The sequence below is a fragment of the Sciurus vulgaris genome, assembly GCF_902686455.1.
Source record: "Sciurus vulgaris genome assembly, chromosome: 5".
NCBI classification, from domain to species: Eukaryota; Metazoa; Chordata; class Mammalia; order Rodentia; family Sciuridae; genus Sciurus; species Sciurus vulgaris.
The window spans coordinates 117312078-117328095 of record NC_136465.1 but is presented as its reverse complement, the minus strand read 5'-3'; the positions used below and the strand labels follow the sequence as shown (position 1 = coordinate 117328095).

Below are 16018 nucleotides of genomic sequence, written 5' to 3'. Positions count from 1 at the left end.
GCTCTATAATACAGCAATCATGTACCTTAAGGATACTTCTTATTCTTTTAACATATGGCCTGGTACAAACTACCTTGAAAATGATAGTTGTTAATTGTGCCCAGAATATTTCTCCTCCCACCACCCTCTCTCACTCCGCCACTTTTTATTGCTTTTTGGCAGAATAACTTCATGCATGGGCTCATAAAACACATTTAATCATCAAGGTATTGAACTCTTTGCTGAGAAAAGTTCATGGTTTTCTGCATGCTTCTATCCCAGGCTTAGCAAAGAACCTCATTCTGTCTATAAACAAAGATTCTATTAGAGTTGAGCATGTGGCCAAAGTCAGATCAGAAAAAAAAATCTAATAAGTGTTCTCTCTGCCACACTCTGGATCTCTCAGTCCTTAGGGGCTTTCAGGTGTTTGTTTGTTTGGGTTTTTTTTTCCTCAGGCAGAAAAGGAAATATAGTAAGCAGAAAAAATGAAAAAACAGAAAAATTGTACTTTCTATAATACTTATCAAGACTTATCAAGTTTTCCCTTAACAGTTACAAGAGGGTTATCATGACAAATATTTCTATTTTTATGAACTTGATCTACAAAGGCATTTTAGCTGTCCCTTCAAAGACTACTTACACACCTTCTATGTGTCTCATTTTGGGCTTAGAATGCAGAAATGATATTCCACGTAGCAACTTGGTAAATAAGGATATCACTACTCCCATCTATTTCTGCTGTCTTCTTTGCTCTATTTATCTTTCATTAACATGAAAAACACCAAGTTTTTTGTTCAGATTCTGTGATGGTTGTGTTTGCTAGTAGGAAAAATGTTTGCATGCTAATTAGTCATGTACATGTGTTTGATCTTTGTCTTTCATTCACTAATCCAGATTTTTGATTGATAACCCAAGTCACAAGATCCATTCAAAACTCAATTATTTTGCTTTTGTGTTTGTTTGTTTTTCTTCCCAAGCAAACAGTGTAATATTGGAGTTTAAGCCTGGATAGCCAAATAAAGAAGAAACTGAAAAATATTGGAAGCTCTGCCCTTCTTTGGGTAAAGAACAGCTTACCAAAGAACTCAAGAAAATGATAAGATTATAAGCTTCCAAGTTAATAAGAAAAATTACTTAAATTTCTTATTTGTACATATAGTTAATTCTTCAAAGCTATAAGATATGGAGAGTTTATTGACAAGGTAAAATTCACACAGTTCCAGTCTCTGTATAAGGCACTATCTTGAAATAATTATAATGATAATGATATCTAAACTTGATCCCTAATCCATGGTCAACAATGGCTAATGAATATAGTTTTGCAGTCCACTAGGTTTTGAATTCTTGAGAATAGGCACTATCGTTCTCACATTATCTTACAGTACCTTGCTCTGAATATGGTAACTGTACTCCAAGAAAGTATTTCAGGAGTGCAAATAATAAACCTAAACACCATTAGGTCACAAGAATTACTTCCTGAAAATATGTATTAAAATATGTATTAAGTATTTTAAAATATGTATTAAGTATTTAAGTGAGAATCTAGCAAGAATTGCATCTATTCTCATACCAACTGTTGCAGTAAGGTTCCTTTAAATGCTGACTTGAGATATAGATTTATAAAAGGAAGATATATTGGGGAATGATTTCAGGATCAGTGTGGGACAGTAAAGGAAGCAGGTTCCTGTGGAAATATTGAGATACATTTGTAACAAAACCTTAACATTGATTCTGCAGAGAGCTCAGGACTGTAATGCCCTTGAAGGTTTTTTTTTCCCCCCCAAATAGAGACTGGTAGCTGGCCTGGGCCTTTCCATCCATTCATCAACCGTGGGAGGCAGGCTTCTCCCAGCATGCCACTACCAGATTTCAGACACTTAAATATTTGTTATTTAAAGCACACAGTCTATGGTATTTCGTGACTGCATACCTAACTGACTGAGACATCTACTACTTTACCTCAATTTTCCTCATTTTTCCTGGTCTAGATAACTTACTTGGTGAGATATCTTAGCTTCTGAAGGCCCACTCACTTCTCAGGACATAGCTACTACAATTGTCCACCTATTGTCAAAATTGAGCAAAAGAGTATCAAGACACCAGGGTGACTTGGTAGCCATTATTTTTCTTCCTCATTTCTATTAAGTAACAGGAAACCCAATTCCTTTGAATGATCAAGTACAATCACCCATTTCCGGATGGTGAGTCATTTCCTTGCTAGCTTGTCACTTTTCATAGAGATCTGCTATCCAGATTCCTGAATAACAGCCGTAACATAAAGTTCAATACATCTCTTCTTAGTTAGCATAATGGAAGGGTTTTTCCTCTGAGAAAAACCTAAGGTCTCAAAACACAGGGGGACAAAAAAACAAAAAACAAAAACAGAGCCTTGAAACATAGAAAGCCCAGATTTTCATAGACGATGAAAAATACAAAGTTCCCAGGTACAGGTCACTGGAAGTCATATTGAGAACATCACTCCTCCTTCGACCCCTAGGTTTCAGGAATTATGTTTTCCGTCTGTAAGGTATACCATCCCATAGAGTATTAACCGTTGATCTAGATGAACACTACATCCTAGGAGGTCTGTGCTACTTTTGGGCAGATTATCATCTCTAGCACTTCAATTGTGCCTTCATTTATCATTCCATTATTTTATTAGGTCAGCTTCTATGGATGACTATATAATCAGACAGTGGCTCTTATGTCTAATACCACATCCCCTTCATGAAAATTGTCCCAAGTGCAATGTAGTATTGTGTTGGATCCTATATCAATGGATCAGCCAATATTCAAGGCCTCTGATAGTGGGAATATCTGAAGTCCTATAGTCATGGAAGACAAATTCATACCCAGGATATTTGTCGATTCCAATCAAGATCAATCTCTTGCCTTGCTTTCAAGAGACCGAAGTAAATGATTGATTTCCTTAAGGATCCAATCAGGTGTATCAGGTACTCAGTGTAAGAGTGTGTTCCTTCTAGATTTGACTTTCAGCAGTAACAAGTAGTTATAGCGGACTTGAGGAAGGACGATCCATGCTGTTAAAGCTACCCATAGTCCCCATCACTGTCATGAATATACCCTTCATAAGGCAATTGAGCCACATGTGATTTCCCATGAAGACTTAGATATGAATTGAAAGGAAGTGGCTATTGCAGTAGTAGTAAATCATGTGGGGCTGAACTATACCTCCTCTCTCAGCTTCATGTACCCTCTGACCTTACTGATACTCTTTCCTGATATACAACATTCACGTTTTGAAGGATGACTTCAAGGGCAGGATCTCATTTCTGCTTGATGATGAAGTTTTGCTTATGCTTACCAAGCCGTATGACTAGATGAACAGACAATATCCATTTTAAGTTGAATATCTAACATCACATGAGAAATTGATTAAGCATTCATTCTTTACTAAGTCCCAATATCAACCTGAAAACAACTATTTGAAAGCACAGTAGATATCCACAGAGGATGTCCTGATTTTTCTCAAAATCCTAAGTATCCACAGTGCAATTCACCTATAGGAATCTGCAAAAGTTTACATGCAACATGTCTATCTGACACTGATATTGCAAGCTGCGTTGAATCTGCTGGGTGCCAGAGAATCTTGCATAGAAGTCAAGACCTTTTGCAAAGGCTTCTTTTATTCCGGATCCCACCCAAAAGAAGCATTTTTATGTGTCAAAGAAGTATGTGGTATGAATTACTCCAAAGTCCAAAGATGCCTAGTAGGTGGTATAACACTTTCTCAGTAATAGGAGGAACTACATGTATTAGCGTAGCACTGTGGAAGAGCTATCTCAACATTCTCTAGACCAATGGAACTTCAGAAATTTCACTGAAATAATGGATCCCTTAATCATAACAGTTTTTCTCACACTTTAGTAACAAAGGTATTTCACATGTGCTTACTATCCCTTGCTACATCTATTCACTAAAGTCCATTCAGAATATTGTCATCAATAAAATGAAATAGTGTCATGTTCTAAAGAAGTGAAAGGCAATCAGTTTCCCTAAAGACTAGATCATGACATAGGACTAGAGTAGATATGGTAGGGTGGGGCAACTGTTGTTGCACTGCTCTTTCCAGTTGAAAGTCAGCTGTTTCTTCGATGTTTAATGACGGATATAAAGAAAAACATTCATATGAAGGTTCCAGGGGATATATTGATTTTTCCCAGCCATAAAACTGCATCTTGAGTAGCAGCAGCAATTGAAGCCAACACCTGATGAAGTTTATGATAATTTATTGACACCCTCCAGGATTCATCAGTCCTCTCCATAGACCAAATACTGCAAATTGAACAGAGGAATGGTAAGAATGGCACCAATATCTTTCAAGATCCTAAGGGTGATACTAATCTCTGTGATTTCTCACAGAGTGCTACATATTTGAGTCACTATTTTTGTTGATAAAGTTATTCCCCTGACTTATACTTGGCCTTTCCTGATGTCTCAATACTTTAGCGCCCTAACAGAAACCACTTCGCAAAGCAGTTTTAAAGATATTGTCAACATTAAAAACATTTCAGAGAAAACCTGAAAATAAATAAATATATATACTCAACATATTCTCACAATGGAATATAGTACATATTCTATCTTGTGAATAATAAGATTATGCATCTCATACATATTGCTGAGTTTCAAAGTCTCAAAAACAAACAAAATATTTACTAATAAATGTGTAATCCACAATTCATTATTATTTCCTAAATGATTTGGAAGCTGAACTGCAACATGCATTTGATTTTGAATATCATTAATAACTGCTTTGCAGATTCAAAGAATTTCTGGCTGTTAAGGATCTCATGCAAATAGAATGCTATGACTAATTCATATTTTCTGCAATTTTTATTAGTTGATATACTAGTTTTCCTTCAGATAAAGTCTTAGTTTCAGTTTATTTCATTTTTATTAACATGTATTAATTGTACATACTAGTGGAGTTCAGCATGATATTTCAAAACACTAGATATAGTGTGCACTAAGTAGGCTACTCTGAATGGGCTTTTAAAACCTGTGTTTGTGTGCATTTGTGTGTTTTAAAGGAAATCCTCTCTGTTATTCAAATGCCTCACTATGTATAATTTGTTAATCTATCTTTTGAAATTGAACAACCATCACAGGATGAAACAACACTTGTGATGACTTGATTAATGCACTGAGTATGGTATTTAAAACAACAAATGAGTGCACTTCACAACTCAACTGCCTGTCATAACCACAAAGTAATAAATTAACTACCTCGCTTATATCAGTTATATGTTAGAGATTTAGATGATTCTTTATGTAAGTATGACTGGGCATACAAGAACTGTCAAATTCTACATTTTGAATCAACTTTTTCCTTTATAGTTCCCAGCAACATTCTTTTAGTATCTCTACTATGCATTAATATTCCATTATTACTCAATGGAAAATTCAATTCAAAAGTACAAATTTGACACTGACTCTAATGCTTTAATAAAAATTTAGAACTCTTTTTACTCTATGTGAATGTTTGAAGTATAGGAGTAGAAATATCTATAAATGATTTAATTCTTTTTTTTGCAGTACTGGGGATTAGATGATTTAATTTTAAAACAACCAAACCATAAATTTGTTCCATGAATTCAAAAATTTTAATATAGACAAAAAAAATTCACAAAATGGTAGCTTTTACTTGCAAAGCAGTCCGTGCTTAAGGAAATCAGGTTAAAAAGACTGTGTTAGCTTTTCATCACTATGACAAAATACTTGAGGAAAACAACTGAAAGGAGGAAAGATTTATTTTGACTTATGGTTTCAGAGGTTTTAGCCCACAGTCAGCTGGTCCCATTGCTATAGACCAGAGGTGAGAAAGACATCATGGTAGAGATCATGAGTGAGAGCGTGGTAAAGCAAAGTTGCTCACCTCATATGATAGCTAGAAGGCAAAGAGATGGGGGAGGGAGGGAAAGAGAAACAGAGAGAGGAAGGATTCAACAATAAGATATAGCCCCACACCCTGAAGTATCCACTTCCTTCAACTAGGTTCCACCTCCCACATTTTCCACCACTTCACAATAATTCATTCAGCTACGAGTCCCTCAGTGGATTAATCCATCAATGAGGTCAAAACTCTCATGATCTAATCACTTCCCCAAAGCCTCAGTCTCTGAACATTGCTACTATGGGAACCAAACCTTTTTAGCACATGAGCCTTTGGGGGAACATTCCAGTCAAAACTATAATGAACACTCCAGACTTAATATGATGAAAGATTTAAAAAGAATATAATTTAAACCTGTAAAATCATTAATACCTACAAATAATATTAATAGGTATTTATTTCACAATAGCATTTAATGAATGAGCAGGCATAACAACAAATTATATGAAATTTTCCTGGAAGATGTGCTTCTAATGACATCAAGCTTGAAGCATTCCTTCCTCTCTTTCATAGATTAGCTCAGGGAGTTTATTCTGCATGTGAGTCACCACATAGTATTTTCCCATAGATATTAAAACAAACACATGATTTTCCGTTTTTTCAGAATTTTCTTATCTCAAATATTGAGTGTGCCTAAGTATGCATTAAGTACTTATTGCAAAAAGACTAAATTTAAATCTAAATTTTAAATTTGAAAATAACCTTTGTATGAATTCACCAAATACTGTTATTAATAAGTTAAGTTTCCTTAGCTTGTTAATTTAATGAAGTAAAGAGATCAAAGACCAAATGTCAATGTTTTAAAAACAAATTAATATGTCATATTCTCAATTCTGACCTTATTCCACTTTTTTACTAAAAGTGAGGTCTAAATAAAGAAAAATAGCAATGAAATGCTAAGAGGTAATGCACACATACACACAGATCTAGGATTTATTTAGGAGCATTAAAATTTTAAAAATTGGCTTCATTAAATAATTTTACTGTTTCAGTGTACAAATAGGAATATTAATTACATAATGTAGGAAATATATTTAAGTTACAATAATATACAACTGTGGTCTTCTAAACATTTAGTAATAATGAACCTGAAACAGTTTCACTTTTTTGAAAAAATTATATTACTTACCAAATCTTTGAAGGCTATTTTCACTTGCTTGTTCCTTAGAGTATAGATGAATGGGTTCAACAGAGGGGCAATGGAGGTATTTAGAACAGCCACTCTCTTGTTAAAAGTTGCTGCATCTTTAACAGGATTTATATACATAAAGATGCAGCTTCCATACGAAAGCGAGACCACAATCATGTGAGAGGAACAGGTAGAAAAGGCTTTTTTCCTTTGGTGAACAGAAGGGAATCGCAAAATGGTTCTGATAATGTATGTGTAGGAAAGAATCACCAGCACCAAGGTGAAGATGAGGGTGACTGCAGCAAGGACAAGCTGAATCACTTCTATGAAATATGTGTCTGAACAGGATAAGTGCAACAGCACAGTGTAGTCGCAGCAATAATGATTGATGATGTTGGATGCACAGAAAGGCAGCTGGAGAGTCATTGTATGTGGCACAATGACAACTATAAATCCAGAGAACCAAGAACAGAACACGAGTCCAGTGCAAAGTCTCCTGCTCATTAAGGTTGTGTAATGCAGGGGTCTGCAAATGGCCACATAGCGATCGTAGGACATGGCCGCTAAGAGGTAAAATTCAGTTGCTCCCAGAAGGATTGCAAAAAAATACTGAGTGAAGCAACCAGCAAAGGAGATAGTCTTATCTCCAGTCCCAATATTGACTAGCATTTTGGGAACAAAGACAGAAGTAAAAGATATTTCCAAAAGTGCAAAATTTCGGAGGAAGAAATACATGGGAGTCTGTAGGCGATAATCCAGCAGGGTCAGAATAATGATGGTCAAGTTTCCCATGATACTGAAGATGTAGGTTAGTAGTAGAAAAAGGAAAAGCACAGCCTGCAACTTGACATCGTTAGTCAATCCGAGAAGAATGAACTCTACTACTGATGTTTGATTTTCCATCATTAACTTAAGGGAAGCAAGGTAGAGAATAACAAAAACTGAAATAAAACCAAAATTCCTAAATTTTGATTGAAATATAAAATCAGGCCACCAAACAATTAAAAGTAAATTTTTAAATTCTGAATCTTTTTCTACACTTAATTTTGAAAATGAATTGTATCTGAACAACAACAACAAATTAACACATTTACCTATTTTATTTCATAAACAACAAAAGTCCTGCTTCTTAGGGACAGTCTCAATATTTCTTCTAAATTGTATTGATGTTTATTTTTTGCCATGTTATTCCTTGTTTATATTTTTATTCTTGTTTTTTCCATTCTGATTTTCCTAAGTTATTGGCTGTTGCCACATGAGCAAAGACATATCTAAAATAACTTTAAAGAAAGTTTTGAGAATTTTTTTTTCAATTAGCTTTTTAAGTCTCAATTGATCAGTTGACAAAGTAAACACAAAGTATTAACTATATATGTAAAATTTAATTTGGTTGAATCCTTCCTTTTATTGTTTTGTATTTTTTATTTATTTTCACTATGTCATTTTGAATAGCAATAATTGTGGGCCTACTAAAGCTCAAAGGCTGCATAGAGTTTTCTGTTAATTCTTAATAAAATGTTCAGCATTAATATTAACTACAGTTCTGGGGATATGGCAAAGACTCAATAAATGTTGTGGACATTTAATATAGGCATATGAATTAATTAGCCCTCAAAAAAAGAGTAAATCAAAATAATTTCACTGATTGTGCTATGATGCTCCATACATGATCTCCCCTTTAACACATTTAAATGCCTTAAAGAGTCAATTCAAGTTCAGTTCTCCATACAATTTTCTCTAACAAATCCAATAATAATTGTTTCTCCATTTTCTTTATCAGCATGTACCACCACATAACACTGAGTCATAAAGACAAATTATTTTCTAGTTATATCAGATATACATACTTATGTGCTCAACTCCAAAATAAGTAAGTTACCCACAAGAATAGGCTTCTATTGCATTCTATCTTTTATAAGGGACTGAAAAATTTTACAGGTTTGGTCAAATTTTTAGTGCAAAATAGAGTTTTGACTTCTCTTTAAGCACATACCCTATTTTTATTCAAACAACAATCCCCAATTAAGTTCATACATACAATACTTCAGAATTTTCTTTTTAAAATTTTCCAGCATGTGCCATGAAAGGTATTGATGAGAAGTCTTTTCTTACTGAAAAGATTACAAAGGTACTTTTTATTTAACAATTGGTTCACCACATGTATTATTGTAGTCTCATAGTATAATATGCAATAGGTAAACAATAGTCACACGTTTTATCTTTATGAAGGTAAAAATTCCAAAAATCTTTAATACGGACAAAAAAGGCAGTTTTTGCCAAATCAGGAAAACTACCTAGTAGAAATATATCCAGAAAATTTCAAAATTCCTAATATTACAACATGAGCAATAATTACTGTTTAGAGAATAATCATTTTCATTAAAAAGTCACAAGTTAGTTGTAAGAATCAAATATATTAATATTTTTAAAAGCTATCATATGCTATGTAGTTAGTGTAAACAAAAAAATTATTATAACAAACCCCACTATTGTGTAAAATTATAATGCACCAACAACAGTGGAAAGATATCTAATAAAAAAGTAAATTATTACATTAGTAAATAATCTGAATTACTGTACCAACAATATAAAATGAACTGTTAACTGAAATCATGATATGTATGTCTGAATATATTATCTCATACAATTTATAATGAGTATAGCGTAAGAGGAAAATTTAAAATTATGTACAAGTAATAAATTTTTTAAAAGGTTTTTATATTTTGAGAAATATTAAATCATAACACACTATGACAAATATTTTATTAATTATAGTATTATTAAAACTCAGTCAAATAAATATTGGAGATTTAATCAATCAGTAATGATTTTTTTGCTACTACATGAAAATAACTAGTGTTTCACATAATTTGAAATTAATTTATGTCTTTTGGTTTGAGATCCTAAATATTAGTTTATATTTAAAACTTTAACTTAGAAAGAAATCAAAAATTGCATTCACTAAAAAATATTAATATTCTGAAATTTCCCTTGTTTAATTTGTTTTTGACAAAATACCTTCATAAATGATTCTTCAGTTTACTAAATGAATAAATGAATGAGGAATCAAAAATGAACAAAACATTTTATATTAATGTTATCTTAATATCTATTCAATTAAAGATGAACAGAAATTTTACATAAGAAATTTATATTAAATGTGTTTCAGAATATTAAGAAATAATAGTTCTTCATGATAAAGATGTTATACATACGTAATAATATATGGTTATATGTATACTGATGTTATATATATATATAATAAAATAATAAAATGATCAAATTGAGTTTATTTGACAAAAAATAATTGTCTTCCAAAGCTCTACTGCTAGGATACTGACTTTTTAAGAAAGAAGCTTTATTCATGGTTAAATGGACATGGAAGACATTTCCCAAACTTTGCAGGACAAATTTAATTGTGAATTATTTATCCCAAGGTGAAATCATCTTCAGAATGAATTACATAACTCTCATGTTTAGTTTCTGTCTCCTTATGTAGTGAACCTTGAATCTCTAAGAATTACCTTTTAGTGTGCAGCATTTTTCTAGGTTAAATTTAGGAGAAAAGTTAACAAAATATAATTGGGAAGTAAAAATGAGATTAATGAAAACAGGAAAAATGTAATTTGATTTATTTTACTTCTTTCACTCTAATTGTGCTGAGTATGGTGCAAAATCTATCTAAAATACATGTATATTATAAAAATTTTGTGTTGGATTTTATTTATATTTCTACAAATCAGTCAGAAATTTTTTTAAAAAACTGTGTGTGCAGTTATGTCTACAAAGATTTAAAAAGTCAACAAAGCAGTAAAGAAAATATAAAACACTAGTTAAATTCAGCCACCATGGACCCTCTCCTACCTCAGTCAGATGAACTAGTTCTGCTTGGTTCCAAATTAGGTCCTTTTGTGGTTGAACTGCATATACAGATTTAGTACCCATTGGGAAATGGTCCCTGAGCCATCAGAAGGTAAAAATCTTAGCAAGCTATTTACATGAAGATGAGATAAATATGAAGATTATATAAAAATGTTCATTTCATTTACTTTATCTCTTCAAACCAACTCTGTCATACACAAAATTACGTATTCCCCTTCTATCCTTAGCTTTGAAAGTTTAATTTTCATATCAAAAAAAGTATGTATGAGCACTGAAAAAACACAAGTTTCCATAACAGTTAGTGTATGGTGGTGGAAATGTAAGGAATTGTCAAAATTTTTCATAAGAGATTTCAAAAGAATCAGAAAAACACAAACTAACTCACTATAAGTTGTTTTCTTACAACCAATAGTTATATTATTAGGCATTTATTTTTTTCCATCAGCATTTCAAATCAATGAAACTTTACTTCCATTTATAAGTCCTTGTATAGTTTCATGGAGAAGCGGTGGTCTCCAATGCTGTGGTGGCAAAATACAGTGGTACTGCAACATCTTTTAGTCATTTAAAATTACAGAGTTTCTCAAAACTCAGCAATAAAACACAGCAGCCAACTTTAAGGAATTCATACTGTCCAAAGTGAGACCAATTTGAGCAATAAAATACGTAATTAGAGTGTCAAATTGTAACCCATAGGATAAAATAAATATGCCTACATCGATTCTTCTTGAATAATTAAAGAAATGATGGCAAAAGGACTGTTTCTTACAGTGAAATATCAATTAGTGAATTAGAAGGAAAGAGGAAAAAGAAAAGAACTCTATTTCATTAAAATTTTTGCAGACAATATCTAAAATTTGTGAATGTAAATTTGAAGAACGGGATTTGCATTCCCTCAAACTCTCTTATGTATATAATCTTATATATATTGGCAACTAAAACAACAGGATAGTAAGTTTATAGTGTGGAAAAGTTAGGGACATCACCCTAAACAAGTGATCACAATTTGAATAATCAGTAATAAGATTTACTGTCATCATGAACCTTTTGGTGTGATGCAAACACAATATTTCTATAGTAATTGTGGCAAACACATAACTTCATTCCAATCATGTAAACACTCCAGCCCAACTCAAGTCAAAGGACCTTCTACAAAATATCTGATCTGACATTTTCAAAAATGTCAAAATCATAAAACACAAGTAAAGACTGAAGAACATATTGGAGAAGACCAAGAAGAACAGAAAAAAAAAAAAAAAAAAAAAAAAACAACGAAACATAACATGGATCTTGGAACAGAAAATGGACATTAGGGGCGAAAATGGTGAAATTGAAAGATCTTTATTTTAATCAATAGCATTTCACCCATTTCTTGTTTTTGACAATCATATTATTATGTTATTATAATATAAGGGAAGTAGAGTGAGGGGTACATGGAAACTGTAGTATGTTAGAATCTGTTCTCTAAATAATAAGCTACTCAAAAAAGTTTCTTATAATGCTCAGGAAATAGGAATTTAAAAAGGCAAAAATCACAATTGGCTTCAAAATGTCCAGAAATATCTGACTTTCTGACCCAGCAAGCATAGGTCAAATTAGAGATAAGAACGAGAAAGCAGTCCTGACTTGTAATATAAGCAGATTGTATTTTCTGCCAACTCTTGCTTCTATTTCTATTTAAAATTTATTCACTCAGGCTATTTTGGTTATTATATTCTATGTAACTTCATATCTTCCTATTCCTTGGTCACCCAAGCTCATTGCCAATTCATAGTCTCTGCAATTACAGTTAAATTGAATTGAGTTTGACCTAAACTTGCCTCCATACATACTGAACTGTACCTCAATGTGTAAGGTAACCTAACTGAAGAGTATGTTCTTAAAACTTGTCAGAGTCTCAGCCAATCATAACAGCAAACCTTCATCCAATAAGGACTGAAGGCTGTCAACACATGTCTAAAGAAGGCATATGCTGGACTTCAGCCAATCAGGGTTTATTTCATTTCCACTTCCTTGGCTATAAATATGCTTGCACACTCCCCAGTTGACAAGATTCTGCTCTTTAAACTCGTTCAATTTAACTTGTCTGAGGTTCTTGTCTTTACACCGTTGTTTCAGGGATGTCTTTTTCCTAGACCATCACGTGACTAAGTTTCCTCATGTCCTTCAGTTCTCAGAATTGTGCAAGTCTCAGGAGAAGTTTTCCTGACAATACTATTCAAGACAGCCACTGCTAGGTCACTAACACCTTAACTTCCTTTATATTTCATACAAAGTACATATTTTTGTACACATCATTCCTAAATTATGTATACTTTTATGTGTCTATTGTCTATAATTTTCACCAATTTTTAAGCTCCACTTTTTGTAAATGCTATATTCTAGGACTTTAAAATATGACTAGCACATATTAAAATGCTATGAATATGTATTAAATGGATCTTATGTTTTTCTGAATCTTATTGCATATTGATTTTTCTCTAGGTTTCAATATTTCAGCATGTCATATTGCCTTAAACTTTTTTAAGGGATTAAACGCCTCTGTTAAGAACTATTTCATTTCTCAGGTCAACCCCAAAATACTTGCACAGCTTGCACAAACTCCAAATAAATACTTGATTTATGTCAAGAATTTCAAATACACAAATCTGAAAAGTTCCCCTAAGTTTTTAGTTAAGGAAATAGGTTTCACTATAACATTGCCCATTCAACAGTACACATTTAAGGAAATTTGTAATCTCTACTTGAAAAATTATTCTGATTAATAGCACTAATTAATTAATGTGGATACACATGCAAACACAACAAATAGGTAAGTTATTTTTAAGGGGACAAAAGGAATTTCCAGTTTGTAGCTATTGCAAATGAAACTACTATTAATATATTGTAAAAGTTTCTTGGTACACAGATGTTTTCATTTCTCCTGGGAAGGTACTGAAAAGTGGAATGACTGGGCTATCGAGTAGAATAGGTATATTTTTAACTTTTGTAAAGAAACTACCAAACTATTTCCCAAGGTGATACTAACATTAAACATTCTGTACAGCTCTGTATGAGAGTTCCATGTTCTCCACATCCTCATCAACATTTCATATAGGCAGAAATCTCCTCCCTCTTTAATTTCCCTCAGAATTTTTTCTTTTCTTTAGTTTTCAGGGTACAGGTGTTGAAGATATTTTGTAAATATATCCATAAGTATGTCACCTTTTTTATTATTGCAACTGGTATTTTTATAACTTTATTTTATTATTGTGCTTTAAAGAAGCACAATTAATAGAGTAAATTAATTATTTTATGTTGGCTTTTTATCCTATTTTTTTTCTACTCTCACCTGTTAGTGTTAGAAGCTCTTTTGTAGATTCCTTAGGATTTTTCTGCACAAATGATCGTGGGGTCTGTGAATGAAGAGTTTTACTTCTTTCTTTTGAAACTGGATATTTTTTCAAACTTTTTTCTTTCTTTACTTTTTTTTGCAATAATATCTTAATTAGAGTGCTAAACTAAAAAGGTGTTGTTAGATATCCTTGCCTTGTTTTAAATTGTAGGGGGAAAATCTTTCATATTCACTATGAAGTATGGTGATGGCAATAGGTTTTTTTTGTTTTTGTTTTAGTTTTGTGTTTTTGTATTGGGCTGTATATCACAGTTTGAAGAAGTTTTCTCTGTATTCTGCTGAGAGTTTTTAAGTAACCTATTTATTGATTTCTGTGAATGTTTTATCAGCTCTACTAAGATGAGCATGAAGTTTTGTTATTCTGGTAACATGATGAATCACATTATTTAATTTCCAATAGTAAATCAAATGTGCATTCCCAGAGAACTTGATTCTATCATAATACATTTTCCCTTTTGTATATTGTTAAATTTGATGTGCTAACAATCTTATAATAATTTTTTGCACATCTGCTCATGAGACATGTTTCACTCTAGTTTTTTTTTCTACTGTTTTCTCATCATTTCAGTGTAAGAGTAGCAGGCCTCATAGAATGATTTGGTAATTTTTAATTTGATATTTTTTTCTTCTTTAAATGTGTAATAGCAGTTTGCCAGTGAGGCCTTATAGGATAGAAGTTGGAAAAGTTTTTAATTAGTAATACAATATCCTCCTATAAATGACAGTTCATGTCATATATTTCTTCTTGAGTCAGTTGTGCTTTGAGGGAAATTCCTACAAACGTCAATCAATTAAGTTGACTGATGGTGTTCAGTTCTTCTATATTTTTATCATTTCCCAAGTATTCCATTTATTATTGAAACAAAGTTGGGAACTGAAATATCTGCTTAAAATTATGGCGGCTGTATTTATTTTTCTTCTTTTGATTCCTTCATTTTTTATTTAATGTACTTTAAAATTATTTTACTAGGTGCCTTAAACTTTTAGGAAATTCTTTTAATGAACTGACCTCTTCCTAATTATGAAATGACCTTCCTTTGCCTAATATTTTTTGCTGTGAAATCCACTTGATTAATGTTAAGATAGTCATTCTTTCCTACATTTTTTTTCTTGAATATGTTTCCCAGAACTTCAGATACTGGATTATTCCTTCTAATCGAAGCTCCATTTCCTCACTAATACTTGTTATCTTTCATCTTTTGATAATAGTCTTCTGATAAATATGAGGTGATATGGTGGTTTTTATTTACATTTCCCTAATGAGTACTGATGTTGAACATTTCTTTTTCTCCTGTTGGCCATTTGAATCTTTTTGTTGAGAAAAAGTCTTTTGCCCATTTTTAAATTGGGTTGTTTTCTTGCTTGTGGGTTGTTTGAGTTCTGTATATATTTTGGATATTAACCCTTTATAGGAAGTATCACACTTACAAATGTTTTTTCCCAACCTGTACATTGTCTCTTCACTTGGTTGTTTCCTTTGCAGTGCAGAAGCTAAAATTTATAAAACCAAGGATTACAAATACTATCATCAAAAGGAAAATCAAATCTAACTTCCTTGGCATTGATTATTGTCTTATTGTGTTTGGAACCCTTAAGAATTTCTGCATAAACAATCAGGATATTTATAATTGAATAGGTTTCTTTCTTCTTTTTCAGTCTTTTCAACTTTTATTTCCTATCTTATTGCACTAGATAATACCTCTGATTAGAAATTGAG

At 32.2% G+C, this 16018-nt stretch overlaps 1 protein-coding gene across 1 annotated transcript; it reads right to left on the bottom strand.

The window, feature by feature from the left end:
- Nucleotides 1–6995: 6995 nt before the first annotated feature.
- LOC306662863 (olfactory receptor 6C4-like) lies at nt 6996–7976 on the bottom strand (the record flags this gene model as incomplete). The annotated part of the gene is made up of 1 exon (XM_079143051.1): nt 6996–7976. The coding sequence occupies exon 1, from the start codon at nt 7929–7931 to the stop codon at nt 6996–6998; it is 936 nt and encodes a 311-aa protein (XP_078999177.1). The 5' UTR covers nt 7932–7976.
- Between the last annotated feature and the right edge of the window lie 8042 nt (nt 7977–16018).